General features: G+C 33.4%; 5 protein-coding genes across 8 annotated transcripts in view; 2 read left to right on the top strand and 3 right to left on the bottom strand.

Annotated features, from left to right (window-relative positions):
* LOC125815804 (ADP-ribosylation factor 1) overlaps nucleotides 1–22700 on the top strand; it is a 168810-nt gene that overhangs the window by 43582 nt on the left and 102528 nt on the right. The window lies entirely within an intron of this gene.
* LOC125815790 (pentatricopeptide repeat-containing protein At3g62890-like) lies at nucleotides 271–2701 on the bottom strand. Its single transcript, XM_049495344.1, has one exon. It carries the CDS (start codon nucleotides 2673–2675, stop codon nucleotides 288–290), a length of 2388 nt encoding a protein of 795 aa, XP_049351301.1. The 5' UTR covers nucleotides 2676–2701; the 3' UTR covers nucleotides 271–287.
* On the top strand, nucleotides 6031–11872 carry LOC125815811 (protein AGENET DOMAIN (AGD)-CONTAINING P1). The gene is made up of 4 exons (XM_049495370.1): nucleotides 6031–6648; nucleotides 8776–9225; nucleotides 9992–10068; nucleotides 11633–11872. The coding sequence occupies exons 1-3, from the start codon at nucleotides 6136–6138 to the stop codon at nucleotides 10004–10006; spliced, it is 978 nt and encodes a 325-aa protein (XP_049351327.1). The 5' UTR covers nucleotides 6031–6135; the 3' UTR covers nucleotides 10007–10068; nucleotides 11633–11872.
* LOC125815806 (uncharacterized) lies at nucleotides 13979–14759 on the bottom strand. Its single transcript, XM_049495363.1, has one exon. It carries the CDS (start codon nucleotides 14713–14715, stop codon nucleotides 14188–14190), a length of 528 nt encoding a protein of 175 aa, XP_049351320.1. The 5' UTR covers nucleotides 14716–14759; the 3' UTR covers nucleotides 13979–14187.
* On the bottom strand, nucleotides 19497–20051 carry LOC125815807 (uncharacterized). The gene has a single exon (XM_049495364.1). It carries the CDS (start codon nucleotides 20005–20007, stop codon nucleotides 19504–19506), a length of 504 nt encoding a protein of 167 aa, XP_049351321.1. The 5' UTR covers nucleotides 20008–20051; the 3' UTR covers nucleotides 19497–19503.

Here is a 22700-nt window from a genome sequence, read left to right as displayed (position 1 = left end):
CAATCTGAAATATGTGGAGATCTGGTAAGAAAATGGGAACTCAAGGAGTGAAAGACAGTGTAAGCATCAGAACCCTTGCCTTGTTATCCATATCCAAGGTCAGTGTCAACAAAATGAAGATTGAATTATCATGCAGGTTTGGCCATATGGGAGATGATAGCCTTGTTGGAGCCTATGCACAGGTCATTCATGAATGGTGGCCATTGGCCTGTTAATGTTGAAGATTGAGGCATTCAAGTTGAACAACCTTCATAATAGTTCTTTAAGGGCCAATAACAGGGTATTAGCTACCAAAATTCCATGCAGGAACAAGAGCCATCCTTAAAATGATGAAACCGATGCCGATCCCTCACCACAATTTCCCGATCAAAAGCTTTTGATATTAGTTTTGCTGCTGCGTGACAATCACTACATATTCGTAAGTTCTTGATTATTCTAATAGGAGTAGGAGGAGCGATAGCAATGAGCCCATAGGCAATTGCAAGCTTTTCACTATGTCTAAACAGGGTACTTTCTTTTTCTTCCTCATCAATATCAAGTAAAACCTCATCTGTGCCTGGGGCATAGCCCATTATTTTCAACCGTTTTTCCATTTCAGCCAACATTTCTTCAATTTCATTTATCTGGGAATGAGACTTGTCTCCTGCCAAGAATTCATGAACAGCACCATTTGCTTCAATCATACTGCAGCCAGGAACTTTAACAACCCCCTGCCGCGTCATTGCTACTCTAATATCCAGAACATTATCCCAATTACCCTTTGAAGCATATATGTTGGACAGTAACACATGAAATCCATCATGATCTGGCTGAAGTTCAAGGAGCTTCCTTCCAACTCTTTCCCCCATTTCACTATTACCATGTTTTCTGCAAGCTCCAAGAAGAGCACCCCAAGTGGCAACATCAGGAGCTATAGGCATACTGTCAATAAGTGTCTCAGCTTCTTTGAGCAACCCTGCACGAGCAAGTAGATCAACCATGCATCCATAGTGCTTGATATTAGGTTCAACATTGTAATGTCTGGTCATAGCATTAAAGTAGGAGCGGCCCTCATCTACCAGGCCCATATGTCGACAGGCACCAAGAACTGCGACAAAAGTAACCTCATTAGGGATTACACCACATTCCTTCATCTTCTGAAACATGTCTAGTGATCTTTCCACCTGTCCATTCATGGCCAACCCAAGAATTAAAGCATTCCAAGAAGACACCCCTTTTTCTTCCATTCCATTGAAGACTTCCAATGCATTCTCCACACAACCACATTTCATGTACATGTCAACAAGAGTTGTACCAAGAATGCTATTCACTTTGAGCCCATTCTTTCGTATGTAAGTGTGAATCCATTTTCCTTGATCAAGGGCAGACAAGTGGGTGCATGCCGAAAGAACACTAACCAAAGTAGTTTCATCAGGCTTATTGTCCTCATGCAGCATCTCCTGAAACAGTGCTAAAGTCTCTGAGAAATGATCATGTTGCGCATAACCAGAAATCATTGTAGTCCATGACACAACATCCTTCTCAGCCATGGAATCAAACAATTCTCTAGCCTGCTCCAGAGAGCCACATTTCAAGTAGCCAGAGATCATTGAGTTCCACGATATCTGGTCCAGATGACTACTCGTATCAAACAATCTTTGTGCAGCCATTACATCTCCACAGGTAGAGTACATATGGATTAAAGCATTTTGAAGGTTGACATATGATTCAAAACCAACTCTTATAACCAATCCATGTACTGATTCACCAGTTTGAACAACCAACAAGTGTGCACATGCAGACAGCACACTTACCGCAACAACCTCATCTATGGAAATTCCATTAGAACACATTTGCATAAACAAATCCAACGCTTGTGTGTACATCCCATGTTGCTCATAGCAAGAAATTAAAGCAGTCCAAGAAACCACATCTTTTTCCATCATTTGATCGAATAATTGACAAGCCTCACTCATCCTACCAGACCTACCCAACAATACAATCATAGAATTGGATGCAATAACATTCTTCATAGGCATCTTATCAAAAATTACTTTTGCCTCATCAACATTTCCAACTTGAACATAACCTGCCAGTATCGAATTCCACGAAACCGAGTCCAGAACAGGACTTTCATCAAACATCTTCCTTGCATCAACCAAGTTTCTACAGACAGCATACATGTTAATCAAAGTGTTCTTAACATAAACATCCGAACCAAATCCCGTTTTAATAACATGATTATGAAACTCTTTTCCTTCGGCTTCGGACAATCTAATTGTGCTAGCTTGAACCAGAAGCGGAAACGTATAATTATCAATACATACATTATTTTTCAACATTGATTTATACAAAAAGATTGTATTTTGAGGCTGGTTTCGCTGTAAATAAGCTCTCATCATGGTATTACAAATAAACCCATTTGGATTATCTATGTAATCGAAGATTTTATGAGAGTAATTAACGTGAATGAAAAGGGAGTCAGTGGAAAACTTGAGAATCCTGCTTGCAGCATATGTATCTCTGATGAACCCAGTGGAGATCATTTGTGAAAGAATTTGCCCAAAATGCTTGGAATTTTGGCATTTTAGCAGAAGAACCTCCAAGATTGAGAGGTTTATGGTTGTTTTTGAGGTGAGTCTTTGAACAAAATTTGACTTCAAGGGTGAAAAGGCACATACCTTTGTCAAATTCATATAGCTATGTCCTTGTTTGTTAAAGTAATGAAAAGAACTATGGATTATAAAAAAATTGTGGAAAATTGAGGTGACCGGAGATGTCGCCGGAGCATTGAGTTCCGAGGATCGGAGATTTCTATTTGGGTTTTTCGCGCCTTTCTTGTTTTGATATTATGCGAGAACAGGGGGCTCTATTTAAATTAAATTCACTAGCATCAGTTTTCGGTCAGTCCCTTCAATTTCTCTTATGCTTGAAACAAATTACTTACTAAAATAATACTAATTCGGATTTCGAAAGTCATATAATTTAAATTTTATAGTGTATTTAGAGATAAAATTTTCAAGTTTTAACATATTTTTAAAAATTACGTAAAAAGTAGGAGAAAGTAGTATAAGTCATAATAATTGATAATTCTCAAAATTACGATAAAAAATACACTTATTTGAATCTCAAAATTTTAAAGATACTACGTAAATTGGGACGGGTGAAGTAGTCATTTACTACCACATTCGTCCACTTTTAATTGTCATGATTTATTTTTTAGTGTCAAATGGTAAAACTTTGATTAACATTTTACGATGTATTTTTTCATCATATTGATATGCAAAATATTATAATTTATAGTACTTTTAGTATAGTTTTTGAATATCTTAATTTTTTGTTTAAAATATCGAATTATTATAATCTAATTTAATTTTTAAAAAGCATAATATAACAATTAAAAATAGACGGGGAGTAACAAATTACTACTAGCGACTCATCGTTTCCACTCCCTCGTATTTTACAAAAACACGACAAAATATCAATCTCCAACAAATATTTTAATGATATTAAAACTGTATATAAAAGTTGAATAATTTAAACCTATTAAAAATTGGGAATTAATTGTGAAAGAAGAGAAGAAAAGCAAATGCACTAAATAAATTAATATTTAAATAATTTAAATTCAAAGCTTCATTAAATATAAATAAATAAAACTTAGGGACCCTTTAGCACAAGGTTAGAAAACTTTTTTTTTTGATTTCCTATTTGGTGTTTGGAGTTTGTATTGAAGCACCGACTAGGTTTTCAAATCGCATACTACAGAACCCACTCAAGGATAACGCTCCCAACAAGGTTAGAAGGCTTTCTTATCCTACCACTTCCATCTTTGCAATTCACCCAATCAACAACGTTTGAATTGCTTCGATTATTGAGTTATTTTATTTTTATGCACATTGATTTCAAATGTTAACTTCTTTTTTTTTTAATGTTGTCCTTCTCTATTCGACTCTTTATGCTAGGGTTGTTAAAGAGAAATTGTTATGAATTAAAATTTGTATAAAGGTTAAGAGCGATGATTATTGCTTTCATCCATGGTCTCTAACTTAACGATTGAGAAAAATACATAGGACACTTTGACATTTAGGGTACAACTATATTTAATTTTTTTTAAAAAAAAGTGAATGAAACATGTGACGATACAATTCATTTTTTATATGTATTATTAGTGGAAAAATAATTTAAAACAGAAGAAATGTGCATAACATATTTAGAGAAAGATTATGATGTAAAAGTACCAACTACATAAGGGATGTAAAAATAATTTGGCTATAAAGTCAAACTTAAAATGGTGTTTAATAGATTAAACTCCTAGAATTAAGTGTTAAAATGGAAGGAAAAAAAAAACATGTTTAAAGGACTATCTATGATATGTTTGCAATAATGCTATTTCAAAAAGTGCAATATTAATATGTAGTTTCATAAGTGAGGTTGAGTAGAATTTAGCTTAGGCATTGTTTATTCTTTTTTTCGTGAAGGTAAAAAGACGATTTTGGAAAATTAACCCTATTTCAAAATTATAAGGAATTGTTTGGTAGTTGATTTGGAGATGATTTATGTAAGTATTAAATGGTGCATAAGTAATGCCACATTTAATAACTAGCTAGGAGGTAAGTTATGCAATGTTTGATAGCAATTTAAAAAGGCATAATACATAAATATGACCTTTAACTTGACTTCAGCGAATAACTATGCCCTTCAATTTTGAATGTGTACAAACAAACACTTAAACTTGTATAAAGTTGAACAAGTAGACACAAGTGTCCTACATGGCACAATACACGTAAGACGCCATGTAGGGCACAAAATTGTCATGTAGGACGAATGTGTCCATTTGCTCAATTTTATACAAGTTTAAGTGTCTATTTGTGCACACCGAAAATTAAAGGTCATAGTTGCCAACTGACGTCAAGTTAAGGGTCATGTTTATATATTATACCATTTAAAAACTCGCATAACTAATACATATATAAATTATGTAGAAATCTATGCAATAAATAATAGTACATGAATAACTAATAAATAATATACGAAAAAGGGTCAAAATTGCCCCCGAACTATATGAAATAGACTATTTATACCCTTCGTTACATTTTGGGATAAAAAACGCTCCTGCTGTTATCCTAAGAAACCACAAATACCCTCAAGAGTTAACACCCCAAAATTTTGTTGACGTGGCAAGCCATGTGGGACTAATCCTTCCACCTAAGCGTTGCCAACTAGGATTCACTACAAAAGAACTAGACCTTTAACGGCAACAACAGTCGCCACAAAAGCCCAGAAAATCGTTACTAAAAGTTTTTAACATTAAATTCTAATTTTGTGTTTTTTTCTGCATTGTTTTTAAAAAACCAAATATGATATCGATTAAGTAGGAGTTTGAAGACACTATATGTTTTATTTTTATGTCATATGTAAATGTATAAAATGTACAATGATGCATTATATATATATAGTAGGAGATTTGAATCGAGAAGTAATTTTGATTATTTTTCGTAATAATATTGGATGTTTTTAATATGGATATTGCAAGTTATTTATTTTAGAAAATTAGGTCGCAATCGAAAATTAATTATCATATTTTTTTGTTGAAAAAATAGGTTTTACTAGCGAATGGTTGTTGGAGCATTAGTCGCCGCTAAAAATCACTCATAACCTTTAGTGGCAATATTTTGGGATTTTGTGGCGACTAAAAGTCAAGTTCTTTTGTAGTGAATCTTAGTTGGCAATGCTTAGGTGGAGGGATTAGTCCCATGTGGCTTGCCACGTCACTAAAAAATTGGGGTGTTAACTCTTGGGGGTATTTGTGGTCTCCTGGAATAACTGCGGGGATATTTTTTTATCCCAAAATGTAATAGAGGGTATAAGTGATCTATTTCGCATAATTCAGGGGCAATTTTAACCCTTTTCCGAATAATATATAAATTTCCTTGTAAATAATTCATGTATTACTAATAAGTAATACCCCGCATACGGGCACCAAAGGACCCCTTAAAAAAAGTTAAAATATGCCACCAACCCCCAAAACAATCTGGCCAAAACTTGTCATTCTTCTTCACCGTCTGTCTGTCAGTCTTCTCTCCGCCATAATAAAATTCTTTCAAATCTCATATAACCGCCAAAACTCAAGAATCTTCCTTTCATCTTCTTGCAGCCATGGAAACTGAAACTGAAATGCTCAATACTTACTTCTCAAATGGCGCAGAAGTTGAGATTAGCAGTGATGAGGACGGTTTCCGAGGCTCGTGGTATGAGGGAATAGTGGTACGACCCATTCAGAAGAAACAGAGGACGCATAAAGACGACGAAGACGACGAGAGTAGCAATAAGCTGCGGGTGTTGGTGGAGTACAAAACACTGATGGCGGATAAAAAAGGTAAACGGCCATTGAAGGAGGCAATGACCTTAGTTCAGCTGCGGCCACGGCCGCCACCTGAACGGAGGAGGAAGTTCAAGGTCAGTGATGAGGTGGATGCTTATTACAATGATGGGTGGTGGGAGGGTGTGGTCATGGAGGTGTCAAGTGATGGGAAGTACTCTGTGTTCTTCAGGGGAACAAGGGACCAGCTGGAATTTGAGGAATCTCGGATACGGATCCATCGTGAATGGGCCAATGGTGAGTGGACCCCACCATTTGGGGACGAAGGAGAAGAAAAAAAAAAAGAGGAGGTAAGTTCCTTTTTCGTCTCGGATATGAGTTCCCTTTAATCAATAAAATGTGTTAGAGAACTTGCAAATTCTTGCTTGAATGGTGTTATCTGGGTTCTTACTTTTCTTTTAGGCTCTTTAGGGTTATCAATGTGTTTTAGCTCCCAATTTACTTAGCAGAAGCTAAGAAAGTTAGACTAGAAAATACTCTCTATAAGTTCTTGGGATACAGTTTAAATCTGTTGCATTTCTTGGGATAGTTGATTTGAAGACTTGAGAGGGAGGATATATCAATATGCATTGGAACTTCGCAGATATAGGGGAATCGAACAGCATTCTGAGTAGAATCAGTTTACACTTCCTGGATAGGGTGTTTTTATTTTCAGCTGATCAAGGGAAACTTGAAAGTTAAAAGAAGTCTACTTGCTAGTTTCTCACCTTTATTTTTTTTGAAACTGGTAACTTTTTGTATTCCTCGGCGTTAAGGGCGATGCTGGTAGCCTCCAAAAAGGTATTACAAAAGAAAAGAGAAGATAGAATACTTACAAAAGCCTAAGCCTAACTAAGTACTAATTAGTAGGTTATAAAATCTACTAGTTGGATCTCTTCATCTATATCTTGTGCTTTACACCAAAAGCCTAAGGAAGTAATAACTTCCCATTTAGTCTTTTCTATAGTACATTCTTTCCCTTAAAAAATTCTCTCTTTTCATATGATTCACCATATGCAAGTTAGAGCTGGTCTCCGCCATCTCTTCTGACTCTTGCTGCCTCCCCTTCTAATCCAGCAGCTTAGCAGGCCTGATGTGTGTTCTGGCATGGTCCAGTATATGTTGGCTATGGTGGTAAAAAAGGGCCCAAATCTATATCGCTCGGACTCTTCAAAAATGTCAACGGATGCATGTAGGTTTCTCCGAAAGTAGTGTATTTTTGAAGAATCCAACACGGGTGCGGCATCGAAAGTGAAGAGTCCACACAACTTAGGCCCAAACCTTTGTTGTGTTACCTTATAGTGAAGAAATAGGTGTCTCTAGAGCTTATTTGTACAAAAAATACCTTGAGGCAATGATGCCCCTCTTTTGCAGAGCCTCATGACTCAAGCATGCTGTTCTGGATACCAACCAAGTGAAACACTCCACTTTGGTTGGAGCAACATTCTTTCAGAGATACAACTTGAATATCATAAAAGCTGTTAGAGTGGGTAAAAGTCCACATTGGTTGGGGAATGGACTGGTGGTCTCCTTATATGGACTTGGACAATCCTCCCCTCATGAGCTAGCTTTTGGAGTTGAGGTAGGCCCAGGTGCCATATCTTTACATGGTATTAGAACCAGGTCCATCCTCGTTTGGGCTCCCGGTCCACGCTCCAGTCGGGCCTGGGCGTGAAGGAGGGTGTTAGAGTAGGTAAATGTCCCACATTGGTTGGGGAATGGACTGGTGGTCTCCTTAGATGGACTTGGACAATCCTCCCCTCATGAGCTAGCTTTTGGGGTTGAGTTAGGCCCAAGTGTCGTATCTTTACAAGCAACACGAATTGTGCTTGAATATTTACAAAACGATACAGCTTCACTTCAAATCAACATGGATTTAAGTGTGTGTTAACAGAGATTCTGCATCATTAATCAAATCCTCTTTACCACTCAGGTGGAATACTATTGAAAAGAAGTAGTACGAGATGACTATGCAAGTATAAAGGAGTATAAATGGTATTGTCATTGATAAAAATGATTATTTTAAGCCAGGCTTCTGGCATCTCTTGTGACCAATCTAGCTGCAGCATAGATGCTAAACGCATGCGCCCAGAAACAAAATGGGAGTTGGAAGCATGTTTCTATTATTATATCCAACTGATGAGCAAATCTGGCACTTGAGTTCATCTGAAATATGTCTATATTTACCATTTCTTTTCATGATTGTAATCTGTACATGTCTGTATGAGATAACACATAAACAAAAATTATTTAAATAGGGCATACATTTTTCAAGTTTCAGACTTCCTCTCAGTTCTGTTCATGTGTTTCACTTTTTGATTTGTTTCTTCTCTCTCCACGCTTTGTTTGACAAAAACTCTCAATTCTGTTTTTGTGTTTCACTTTTTGATTTGTTTCTTTTCTCTCCCCACTTATTTTGACTTCGGCATGAAATACAGAAACTTGTATCTACTGAAACGAAACCCAACAACGAAGCTGCAGAAATTTTTAGCAAAGGGTCATTAGTCGAAGTCAGCAGTGATGAAGAAGGTTTTGAGGGTGCTTGGTTTGTTGCAACTATTGTTAAGCTTTTAGATAATGGTAACTACCTGATAGAGTATCAGACCTTAAGAAACAATGACGATACAGCGTTTTTGCAAGAAGAAACTGATCGTTTGCATATACGACCTCGTCCACCTGATATTGGATCTTTTGAAAGCTTCAAAGTCCTTGAAGAAGTTGATGCTCTGCACAATGATGGCTGGTGGGTGGGTGTGATTTCTAAAGTACTTAAAGGCCAGAGATACAAGGTTTACTTTAAGGCGAGCAACGAGGAGTTGGAGTTTAAGCATGCTGATATAAGGCTGCATCTGGACTGGATCAATGGCAAATGGGTCAGAGCTTCCCAGGTACATTTTCCTGGATGACCGAATTAAAAATCCATGAATTAGATTAAATTTTTTCTTGCCATGGAAGACCACACATTTCTGTCCTGGAAAAAGATCTGCTTTTCTTGTATTGTTATGTGACATTGCTTTTTGATCTATCTATGATGGAAAAATTACTCGTGAAGGTAAACTTGCTAATAAACTGGAAAGTAATTTGCAGGTTCTGTTTCAAGTATGTGTGTACTCATAGACCTTCTGAAATCTGAACTCCAGCTAGGCTAAACACTGGTGATACTGTAATGCTAGATAGCTCTTATATTGGAGGAACAGAGTTCTGGCAACCCATCCCCCCTGACCCTAACATGAACAAACCCTCTCTCTCTCTCTCGATGTATACCCTCTATCCCTAAACAAATCCTAGATGCTTTTACGCCAATTTTTGGATCACCACAATACATGTGATTCTAAAGAGACAGGATCTAGAGCTAGCTGCCATAGACTGCCTAGATGTTGTTCAGTATGGTAACTTGTTCCTACACATTTGGTTACTTCTCCTTGCTCTAGCTGATATCCACTGCCCACTAGCCCTAAGAGTTCCTGTAATAAGCTTCAATTTCATGACTAACATTTCCTAAGAGATATTTGGTACTTGTATGTGAACTAGACTAATACACTGCTGCACATATAAACTCCTTAGCTAATATTATTATCTTAAAGTTATCAACATACTACTTAGATGTGTATCTTACATTCAATTTGATCAATATTGACATACTTGATTTTCCAGGCATTAAAGTTGTGATTTTCGAGAAATTGCAATGTTGGTAGATCTGCAATCGGGATTTGTAGTGTAGCTTCTTAATGGTATATGCTTTTCTCTTAGTCATTTGTTCATTATTCATCTTGTACTGAAGTTGTGATGTATATAGTGTGGTAGAAATGTACGTTAGGTACATACTTATCTTCCTATTTGAGGAGTTGGAAAAATCCTATGTTGGTGGCAAAAGTATAGTCTAGTGCTTAATTTATAATGGGTCCAAAAATTGTTTTTTCGCTATTGTTGATTCCAACAGTTTTACAACAACACACCCAGTGTAATCCCACAAGTGGCTTGGGGGAGGGTGGTGTGAACGCAGACCCTTACCCCTACCTTGTGAAGGCAGAGGTTGTTTCTGAAAGACCCTCAACTCAAGTAAAACAATTCAATGGTTTTCTTAGTGTGAAATTCTAGTTTTCTCTTCAAACTGTAGAGAGGCTAGCCAAGTTCTGTCTTGAGGTAACATGCACCTCTATGTATACCATCTCTGGCCCCTTAACCCCAATTCTCATTGTATAATTATCTTAAATCATCCTTTTGATCCTTATTCTCTTTTACCATTCCCCTAGACTCTGAGGCGCTTCTAGCTACCATCAACTACGACTATAGATTATAGATATTTGCTTTCAGACTGTTCAAGCTTTTACTACCTGCCGTGTGTTCATTTTAACAAAGCTCCTTTTGTTTTTAAAACGGTTTCTCAAGTTGCCTTGATTTCTCATCTCTTGATTTTCTTTTATCTGGTTGTCTTGCAAATCAGTAAACAAATTTTTTCACCCTTTCTCTCTTTTGCCTATTTCCCCCGGTAATTCCTTGTTTGGGCTGCCTATTCCAGCATATCCCCTTGTCCCATCGGGCATCTAGTGTCCATCCTTCCCCTTGTGGGCTCGCCTTGGTCCCAAGTAACATTCTTACAGGACTAATGAGCAGCAGAGCTTTCTCTTATCTTGACTGTACTCAGGGGCACATGCCCAAAATGTAGGCTGCCCTTGTGCCATCCCTTCATGGTGTGGCGACTATTCTTTTACTACTTAGAGTTCCTTATTTACAAAGGACTAACAACTGTGTTCCTCATCTAAAAATCCTTCTATGCACCAACAAGCAGGGATTCCTGACCATACAGAAGTTACTTCAACCTCTCCTTTTGAAGTTTAAGTTCTTGTTTTGTATCTTTACTCTGTCCCTTAGGCCTGCATGCTTTTCCAACATCTATGTAATTTTTTTGCATATTGCAACTGCATTTTCATGGGCTATTTGGCAAAAGATTAAATTCATCTAGCTTCTTCTTTTTCCTTTTTGTTTTCTCGACCTCATTTCCTCTACTGATAGCATAAGTCTCTCTTACCTGAAACAAGCATCTTGTACTTCATTTCATTGTTTCGATAGCTTACTCCCAACTCATGGTTCCTAAGCTTAGTAAAGTTGATTCATGTATATTTTGTTTGAGTGTGTCACACTGTGTCTTTACTACATCCATTTTTGTTCAACTTTCGAGCTAATTAAGTGTTGCATATGTAAACTGTTTGCATTGAGGTTCTTTATTAATAGTACTTTATTAAGTAAGTTTTCAAGTTTAGCCATATTTAATCGCTCATTTACTTGCCTCTGTAGGTTTAACGGATAATGTGGTCTGCTCAGGAATGTAACATATATTAGGATGTGTTCCTAGTTGGATTAGAAAGATTGTGGCCTATCAAGAATTTGAAAATGAACCCTGTACTCCTTTAGAGAAGCCTTATAGGTGTGTCAATATTGTTGTGCTAAGTTAAATTGTGTGTGTAGACTGCTCTAGTGTAATCCAAGCCTACGGACAACATCAGTTGTCAACTTATATAAATTTGTACTTCTTTTTGTTCTTAATTTTCTTAATGTTTTAGTATTTATGGGGCTGAAATATTATTAACATTGTCACTTCTATCATGTGAGTTTTTCCTATGTATGAACTTACTTGAAGGAGTGTAATTTAAAACCATGTATTTATACTTTTTCATAAGTTGGTTTTCATGTGATCAAGGGATCACGGGTTTGAGCCGTGAAAACAGTCTCTTATATAAAAGGGTAAGGTTGTTGTACATTAGATTCTTGTGGTCCACTTTTTTCTGGGTTGCCCTGACCTTGATGGCCATGGCCGTTAAGATTACTACAAAAAGAGTAGCACGTTTTTCTTCGTATTGTTAAACGTTTATATTTCTTTTTTTGAAGATGTGAACTAAGAAGTTAATAGAACAATTATAGCTGAAAAAATTAATTAAACTTTGCATCCCGTAAATTATGCCAAATTGCACTATCATGTAATTTACATTACTTTTTAGCTTTTTAACAATCAATAGTTCTAATTCAGCAACTTGATCAATTTTGGGCAGCAAAAAACGTGGCAGATTGATACTCGGACTCCCTCCGCCTCAAATGGTCTGTTATGATTTTTAAAAATATTTACTCAATATAATGTACCGTTTACTAAATCCACACTATTGTAAATGTTTTTTGAGAATTGAATATTATTAAGAAGATGATGTATAAGGTGAAGTTGGATAAACATATAATTTTTTATCTTAATTTTTTAAAGTAACATTTAGGGATAAGGATCTGAAAAATATTTCAACTTTGGTCGAATTTGCTGTTGCGATATTAAACTTTCATGAGGATCTATTACCTCTCTAGACTAATTCAGACCCTTATCCCTAACATTTATAATGAGACCAGAAAAGTATTCTTTTGTCATTTTATCTTAGTGATAATTATTCTTAAACACTATAAATACTTTAATTATCGAATGGTGAATGACAAACAGAGAGATTATATATTAGTAGTAAAACACGAAAAGGGGGAAAATAATCAAAAACTTCTCCATATTAATTTTAAAAAATTAAGAAGAATGAGAAACACGACATGTAACTAATAAATAAAATGTACATGTACTGTTGGTATTTTCCAACAAGAAAACTGATAATTATTCATTGCTGATGTCTTAATTATGAGTTAGGTACCAATTAATAATTGTTAGGTGATGATTTTAATTAGGACACCTACTTTAGTCCAAGCCATTTTTTTTAATTCTTCTCAAATGCAATCTATCTTTCTTCTTTTTCTACACGATTGGAATCCTCTCACTGATTTTTTCATTTTTTTTTACCAAACTCAATACTTTTTAGGCCAGCATATATGAATTGTGTGTTCTTGAGTCTTATTTTTATTGTGATAATTATTTTTCTTTTATTTCGTAAAAGTAATTTCTTCAATTTAATTTATTTATCTTACTTTTCTTTTTTGTTCGTTTAAAAAAGAATGATTCTTTTTTTTTTGTACTTTTAATTCTAAGTTTCTACATTACATGTTTAAGACTAAGATATTTTTGGTATATTCTATATATCTTTAGTGTAAGATCACAACATTCAAAACAATTCTTTATTTTCATAAACATCATGTCACGTTAAAATCAGAAATCGGTGGGAGTCTATATATATATATATATATATATTAAAACTTGATCTGTCATCTCAAAATATTAGCCCATTTATATGAAATTAATTCCCCAGCAAGCCGTCAAGTTGGAGAAAGATAGATTATAACCCGTGGTTTAATTTAATGTCATTAGCTATATCTGTCACACACCGTACCACTCAAATATTAGAGTACCCTTATTACTATTATTGTCCCTCAAGATAGTTATCTGATTTAAAATTCTTGATTCCACCCTAACACAAATGATTTGCATCTCAATGTTGTTGCAATTACATGTTCTCAAAAAGAAACTGAAAATTGAAAATTAAAACGCGTAACAAAAGAAATAATACAGTAACTTAGTTGATCGATTAGCTAAGTTTTTATCTTGTTAGTGAGTCATAGTAATTGACTAAATGCTTCGAGATTTGGAATCAAGCATAGATTCAGAGATCCCGAACATAAATCATGATTGATGATAAGAAAATATAACCAAGACTAATGAAAAATGAACTCTTGATTTAAACCAAGTTTATTAATAATAATGTGACTAAATTCAAAGAAAAGATGACATAATTTAGCCACTTGATCATAATCATGAGTACATCAAGATGAATTCATAATCATCATCCACAACTTAAGTAGTAGTAGTAATACAACAACTTTTTAATCAAAATAAAACTTCTTTTTTTCTCAATAAAATAAGCAAATCAATATATTTTTTCTTAAACCTCTTTGACTTCCACAGCAGCAACAGCAGCAGCGCTCACTTCTTGGGCTTCTTCTTTCACTTCCTCTTTGACTTCTTCTTTAACTTCCTTTTTAGGCTCATCAAGTTCAAAGGCATCAACAGGGAAAGTCCTAGAAAGCCCAGTTGGGGTCTTGAAATGGATTTTACCAGTAGATGGCACATCAACACAAATTTCAGTAAGTGTTAACCACATAAGTAGCTCTTTAGCTTTAACCCCAGTAAGTTTCTTGATCTTATGTGGCTCAACATAAGCTGTGACTTCAGTTGCATATTGGACTGATCTTCCAATTTTTTCAAATTTGTGCTCTGTTTTATTCTTGGATTTGAGCCAAACAAAGCCAGTGTCTTTTATATAGCCACATTCTAACATATCTTGCATAGGAAGAAGACCATTTGGGAGGTTCATTTCTGTTAACAAGAACTTTGATTTTTCTTGACAGATATCATTTCCAGTGTAGAATTCAGTTGCACTGGCTCTGATCTCCTCTGTTATTAGAGACATTTTTTTTTTTACTTTCTTTTGCAATGGATTTTTTGCTTTGTAATGAATGAGATAGATCGGCAAAAAGGCTTCTAATATATAGGTGTCAATATGAGAGATTACCCTTCGGTTTTGGCTTAAATTTCTCAAATGCCCTTATGATATGCCTACATCAAACAATAGTAATGTTTTTTTTTTTTTAAAAAAGAAGAAATTGTCAATTTAAAGAGCAAATCAGAAACTTGGAGGATTTTTAATATAAAAATTTACTATATCACCTTACTAATTTATGTATCATATTTATTGAATTGTCACTGTCGCGCAAACAGAAGAGCATGGATGACAAGTGTGCTTTTTGATGAATATATTCGTTGGTTTGACCACAAAATGCATGGTAGACGAGTTTTGCTTATGGTAGATAATTCCAGCCCATAATAGAAAAATTGAAGGACTACAAAATGTTGAATTGTTTTTCTTGCCGCCCAACATGACATCCAAAATTCAACCTTGTAATGTTGGGATAATAAGAGCTTTCATGGTGTATTATCGTAACAAATTTTATCGTAGGATATTAGAAGGCAATGAAGTGGGACAAACTGATCCAACAAAGATTAATGTTTCGGATGCTATCAATTTTGCAATCCCTGCTTGGACAACAAATGTTCAGCAAGAGACAATAGCAAATTATTTTTGACATTGTAAAATTCGTTCGGGGGATGCAATCTTAGAGAATTTGAATGAACTCACTTGTGAAAACGTCATTCATGAACTTGAGGTCATGATTAATGATCTTGGTTACCACAATAAAATGGATGTCAATTACCTATTGAATTATTTCGGTGAAAGTGAAATGTTCAGAGGTCCAGACCTTAGAAGAAATTGTGGATATCATTGGAAAAAGCAATGTTTATGATGAAGTTAAAGATGACACTATACCTTTGGAACCAGTTACGCGTAAGGAAGCACTTATCACATCTAGAACTCTTCACAATTTTATGGTGCAGTTCGAAAAGACAACATCGGAGATCTTGGATGCAATAAAAAAAGTTAGAGATGAGCTTCAACTAGATTTAAATTTTAAGAAAAAACAGAACACAATAGAATTATATTTCACTAAATTGTCTTAGATATATTTATACTTTTAAAGAATTATTATTTTATGATATTAATGAGGCCATGTATTTATATAGGGGTCTTTTAGAAATATATTATCTTATTATTTTATCGAAAATGGTAATTTTTTTCATTGACCCAAGTCAGGACCAAAGTAAAATATTATTTTAGAGAGATTATTAATTTATCGATTATTAATTTATAGAGGTTTTACTGTAGTTGAATATTTAAACTTTCTCCGGTGAAAATTTAATCCCTAACTTGTTATCCATTCTCATTTCCCCTTTTCCGTCCCCCAACTTTATATTTTATTTTATTTTTTTTTAAAAAAAAAAAACAGAAACTTGGTATTCTCACTAAACATGGAAAATGCATGAAATTGTGTTTGCCAAACATCTTTTTCCCTATGTTCATAATTACTTGTCCGTTTTTAATAAATTAAGAAATAATTTTTTTTCCTATTATACTCTTAATTAATTACTTTGAAAAAAAAAACTTCTTGAAAGAATTTTAATTCATCAACTTCATAATTAATAGAGCTAAAATGTAAACTGACTATATCAATCATTATTTTCTTAATAGGTATGTCAATTTAAAAATAGACAAGTAATTAGAAATAGAGGGAGTTAGAGAACTTCCTCCGTTTCTCTTATTTTATTTAGCTCATATTGATTTGACACTTTATTTAAGAAAATATTTATCAGAGATTTATTTTATTAAAATTAATTTTATTAATTATATTTTAAATATCTAAATTTGACAAATAAAACTTTACATAGGTATTTAAGGGCAAAAATAAGATAGCAAAGTTCTCTTAATCTGCTAAAATGAACAAATAAATATATTTTTAATATAAACACCAAGCAGGAGTAGAATTTGAAAATATATGTTTAATTTAAGTATTACTCCCTCCGTTTTTAGTTGCTCTAGTTAAAAAAAAGGTTCTCAAAATAAGCTTCGTATTAGAAATTTAATTGAGAAAAATAGTACTAATTATTTTCAGCTATATTTGTTATATTGAAGAACTATTTCTTTTTAATCGAGCCAAATTCTCAAAATTTCTAATAAATAAATAAAAAATTAACAAATTAATTTTTCATTTATTATTTTCCGTAATAAATATGAAATGCCATAAAGCTATGCTTTTTTGGGGGTTGGCGGGGGGGGGGGGGGGGTACAATATTACAAGTACCTTCTTTTTGTTTTCCCCAAAATTGTATGGAGGGCATTAATTAAGTGGGTAGTCCACCAAAGATTAGAAAAAAAGTGATTATCAGAGCATTGAAAAAAATAATTAAATATGGACCTACAATATGGGAAATTGGATGGAAGGTTGTGCTACAAACTAAATATTGAAAAAGGAGGTTGCTAACATTTAATGCAGAATTAAAAAAAACAGTTGGAAGGAGTAACAAATACAGTAGCAACAACTATCCTAATCCCTCCGTCCAACAATACAATAATAGTTGTCCATTATATTAAAAATCGTTATTCAATAATATTTGTCAAATTTAAAAAATCAAGAGATAATTTACTTTTTATGTCTATTTTATCCTTGCTATTAAATATTGTTTATCATCTAACACATATTTCAAAGCATTAAATTAAGTAAAGTCAAAGGATAATATAGTAATATTATTCATATTATTTATTGTTTCTTAAGAGGTGTGTTAGGTCAATAATGAACAACTATTATTGGTCAGATATGATATGTAATGCAAGTAGTTGGAGAGGGTTATAAAAATTCTGCTGGAGGAATTATTTTGAAGAGGATCCCAAAATTTGTTTTTATAGCCCTATCTTTTCCTCAGAACACAGTAAATTGTCATTTATGTCAATTGACTAATCTTTTCGCCGATAAATACTTATTCACATTTAATATTTATTTGTACTAGTACTAGATCATATATAGCAATTATAAATGAAATAAGTATGAATATTTGTTAAGCATAGCTAGGCGTTAGGATTTTGAATTTTGAATGCAAACACATGTTGTATATTTACTGGGCATTGAATGAACATAATGAAAAAGAAATGAATAGCATAGAAAATGATTTTAACTGGAAAAATGTAGATTACATACTAGAAATTGGTAGGAATTGAAATTCGGAACCCTATCCTAACTAGGCCTACTTGCAACATAGGCGAACTCACAAGGGTGGACGTGCACCCGTTAACTTCGTAAAAATTATTTATATATATATATATATATATCTTGAGAAACGGATGGAAATTAAATTTAATTAATAATGCTCTCATGAAAAGCATAAAAGGGTGCAAATACATCCACCCACGTGACCTGGGTTATCTATCCCTTTTTGGCTTAATATTAGTGAACTCGGAGTTTTCAAATAACCCGAAGTTTTCAAATCCTAGAGTTGCCTCTGACTTGCAACATACTGATAAGTTTTACATACCTCTCCTCTTGCACTTTTTTTTAGGGAAAAAAGGAAATTAAATGAGAAATTCACCAAATTCTTTTATACTACAAAGATGTTTTGAAGTTTTCGTTTCAACATAGTAGTTAATTTCCTCTTCTTTTTTCATTTTCCTTCCATCTTATGATTTCCAACTCTTACCTATTACTACATAGGTCTTATAAATGTCATTGAAAGCCAAGCTTATAATTTAACTAGAACCATTTCAAAGAAAAAGTCAAAACTTCAAAAGCTAATCCTAGAAAAAAATTACAACGTAAGTACTCCTATTTAACAAATGTATTAGAGAAGATAGGTGGTGTTATTTAATTTAGGTACACATTTTCTAAAAAGAACAGCAAGAGAAATCAAATGCACATTATAAGGGGGCCTCATTAAACGTCAAAATTGATGTCTACTCTCTAGTAGTCACCTTCATACATTATAGTTTGTCTATCCTATAAAGCAAAAGAAAATAATGAAAGATCTCTACGACTATACCAAAAATCTATCAAAAACGATTTTTCTATCTTCATAAGATAGGGTAAGACTGCAACCTTTTCAGACCTCATTTATGAAATTACACAGGATATGATATATTGAAAAAATACAATTGTACATTTTTAATAATTCTGATTGACCTAGTTATCCTAAGAAAATTATTGTTGTATACTATGTTGGCGATACTTGTGGAACAAATGTGGATGAATATTTATTACTGTTAAGTGCTTATAGTAGCAATAGAAATCTCTACGATAGTAATTACACATTACGTTTAACCCCGAACAACAACCAGCCTGACAAGCTTACAATTATTTTTTTTGCTTCAACGTGACTTATCAATTAAAAGCGCTTCTTAATAAAGGTAACTACCAACTCCCCTTCATTAATGAAATATATTCAATCTTTCCTTTTCACCAACGAAATAATTTCTTATGTCTGCTTACAATTTGGATGAGAGAACCAAAAATAGAATTTATCAATAACTGAAGGATCAAAATGTTGTTATCCCTAAAGAAAAATTAAGAGGAAGAAATTACTATTAATAATAATAATAATAATAATAATAATAATAATAATAATAATGTCACTAAATTCAAATAAAAGATGACATAATTAGCCACTTGATGATGGGTACAATAAGATGGATTAGATAATCACCATCCTCAACAAAAGTAGTAGTAGTACGACAACTTTTTAATCAAAGTTTAATAAAATAAGCAAAGATTAGATTATAGTTAATACGAAGGCAAACAAATTATATTGTTTTTTTTTTCTTCTACACCTCTTTCACTTCCACAGCAGCAGCAACAACATTACTCACTTCTTTGACTTCTTCTTTGACTTCCTTTTTGGGCTCATTAAGTTCAAAGGCTGCAACAGGAAAAGTCCTAGAAAGCCCAGTTGGAGTCTTGAAATGGATTTTACCAGTGGATGGCTCATCAACACATATTTCATTTAGTGTTAGCCACATAAGTAGCTCTTTAGCTTTAACCCCAGTAAGTTTCTTGATCTTATTGGGCTCAACATAGGCAGTGACTTCAGTTGCATATTGGACTGATTTACCAATTTTTTCAAACTTGTGTTCTGTTTTTTTCTTGGATTTGAGCCAAACAAAGCCAGTGTCCTTAACATAGCCACATTCTAACATGTCTTGCATAGGAAGTAGGCCATTTGGTAGGCCTACTTCAGTCAGCAACAACTTTGATTTCTCTTGGCAGATATCATTTCCAGTGTAGAATTCAGTTGCACTTGCTCTGATCTCCTCTGTCACTAGAGACATTTTTTTCTTTTTGGCTTACTATGTTTCTAATGAAAGAGATGTTGTGGAATGAGATGGATTGGTTAATAGGTTACTAATATATATATAGATGGATTGGTTAAAGGGCTCAAATTTCCAAAATGCCCTTATGAATTATGATATGAAAAGGTTAAACAATAATGTTTTATTAAATATTTTAAGCTAGAAAGTTGTTATTCTCACTAAACATGAAAAATGCATGAAGTTGTGCGTGTCCAGTCCGTCTCTATTTCAAAGTACTTAAAAGAAACGTATGAATCTTGTGATTTTAAACTAAAGATTTATAAAATATATCAAAATATCATTCAATCTTGTGATATTAAACATGTTACGTGAAGTTCAAATAAAGAGTTGTCAATAAAGAAATAAAATACTCATATTAATCAAAGGGGCGCGCAAAGCTCAAAGTAGATATGTAAAAATAAATAAGAAGAGTACTCCCTCCGTCCCTATTTACTTGTCCATATTTCCTCTTTTAGATGTCCCTATTTACTTGTCCATTTTGACAAATCAAGAAAGGACAAAAAAAAAAATTCCTATTATACCCTCATTTAAACTTCTTGAAAATTTAAACTTCCCCCAACATTGATTAGTTATCTTGAATAAATTTATTTTGGAATCATAATTAATAAGGACAAAATTGTAACTTCACTATGCTAATCATTGTTGCCTTAATATGTGTATCATTTCTAAAGTGGACAACTAAATAGGAACGGAGGGAGTATAATATTTTTTTGTGACAATTGTGCATGAAGTTGACGAATTCCAACAAAAATTAGGAAAAGGTCAGCCAACTTGCAAAAAGGGATAATAAAAAATGAAAAGGGGCTAAGGCGCGGGATCTCCACACCTTACCCCAAAAATATACCCCCGTCCCTTTTTAGTTGTTCATATTTTCTCTTTTAGTTGTCCCTATTTAGTTGTCTATTTTGACAAATTAAGAAAGGACAACAAATTTTTTCCTACTATACCCTTATTTAAACTTCTTGAAAATTTCTAGTAAGCTGTAATTCATCCTTTTTGGAACCAGACAATACATTTATTATGCTTGGGGAGTTACACAGTCACATCATAAAAGGCATACTAAAACAAATAAACTAACATTAGTTGATAAGTTTAGAGCATTTTTTTGCATTTATTTAAATCTGCCATTTTTTACATGTAAATCTGTCCATTAGAGAATTAAGACATAACGTACATTTTTGTAAAATATTGTTTAATCTTTTCTGTGCTATGTGATTGTCCAAATACGAAAACTGCCATTTTTGATATGTAAATGAATAGAGGGAGTATTTAAAAAACATTGAGATCGGGTATACATTGTGCAATACCGTAAGAATCATCCACTTCAACAGAAATATTTAAATCTATTCCCATTCATTGAACTTGATTAATTTTGTCTTGTATCCATTGGTTGTTTGATTCCTCATTTCATTGAAGCATTTTTTTATAACAAAATATTTTGGTGGGAAATTTTTAAATGTTACAAAAAATTGTAAAAGTGTATGTTGTTTCCCTCCAATTTATTTCACTTGAATTCAAAGAAGTGGCTGTAATTTTGAAGTGAGTAAATAAACTTATGAACTTCCCAGCATTGATTAGTTATCTTGAGTAAATTTATTTTGGAATTGTAAAATTGTACTATAAGGGTAAAATTGTAACTTCACTATGCTAATCATTGTTCCCTTAATCTGTGTGCCATTTCTAAAGTGGACAACTAAATAGGGACGGAGGGAGTAATAAATAAGGATAATATAGATTATATTTTGAGTTATCTTTTTTTATATAAACATAAAATGAACTATTTTGAGACGAAAGGAGTAGGAATATTACAAGTACTTCTTTGTTTTTCCCAAAATTGTGTGGAGGACATTAACTTGGTAGTCCACCAAAAAATGGAAAGAGAGTGATTCGAGCATTGAAAACAAAATGGTCCTACAATATGGAAAATTAGATGGAAGGTTGTACTACAAATTAAATATTCAGAAGTATGCCTTGTTAATATTTAATGCAGAATTTATTAGTAAATAAAACAGTTGGAAGGAATAACAAATACAGTATGAGTAGTTGGAGAGGGTTAACCTATATATAGTAATTCTGCCAAGAAAATAATAATTTTCTAGGCCTATCTTTTCCTCAGAACACAGTAAATTATCATTATGTCAAATGCATAACGTTTGTTTTCAGACCAATTAATGTCAACTACCACATCCACACCAAGAACTAAATAAAAACCATATGCACCTCCATGATAGCAGACGCCGATAAATACTTATTTGCACTCGATATTAATACTAGATCATAGCGTGATGTACATCTATTGGACACCGGATGAATAAGATATTAATATCAGAGAGAATGATTCTTATATCCAAGCTTATAATTCATTCAAAAGCTAAACCTAGAAAAAGTACAAGATAGGTGGCGGTGCTCTTTAATATACGTACACACAACCTTGCAAGCAGGGGACAAACGCCAATATATCTAATTTAATGCGAAAATAACACTTGGGAGTAATAAAAAGAGCAGGCAAGAGAAATCAAATACATATTATACATAGTAGTCACCTTCATACATTATAGTTTGTCTATATCCTATCAAGCAAAAGAAAATAATGAAAGAATAAGACGATACATAAGATCTATCGAAAACATTCTATCTATCTACACTAAGAC

The sequence above is a fragment of the Solanum verrucosum genome, unplaced genomic scaffold (genome assembly GCF_900185275.1).
Source record: "Solanum verrucosum unplaced genomic scaffold, falcon-dt-bn FXZP01000261.1, whole genome shotgun sequence".
Lineage (NCBI taxonomy): Eukaryota > Viridiplantae > Streptophyta > Magnoliopsida > Solanales > Solanaceae > Solanum > Solanum verrucosum.
The sequence above is the reverse complement of the archived record's forward strand: the minus strand, read 5'-3'. Positions and strand labels throughout refer to the sequence as shown.

Coding starts and splice junctions, on each gene's coding strand:
- LOC125815811 (XM_049495370.1), top strand. CDS start 6,136: ATGGAAACTGAAACTGAAATGCTCAATACTTACTTCTCAAATGGCGCA. Junction 6,649..8,775: donor AAGAAAAAAAAAAAGAGGAG/GTAAGTTCCTTT, acceptor CATGAAATACAG/AAACTTGTATCTACTGAAAC.
- LOC125815807 (XM_049495364.1), bottom strand. CDS start 20,007: ATGTCTCTAGTGACAGAGGAGATCAGAGCAAGTGCAACTGAATTCTAC.
- LOC125815806 (XM_049495363.1), bottom strand. CDS start 14,715: ATGTCTCTAATAACAGAGGAGATCAGAGCCAGTGCAACTGAATTCTAC.
- LOC125815790 (XM_049495344.1), bottom strand. CDS start 2,675: ATGAATTTGACAAAGGTATGTGCCTTTTCACCCTTGAAGTCAAATTTT.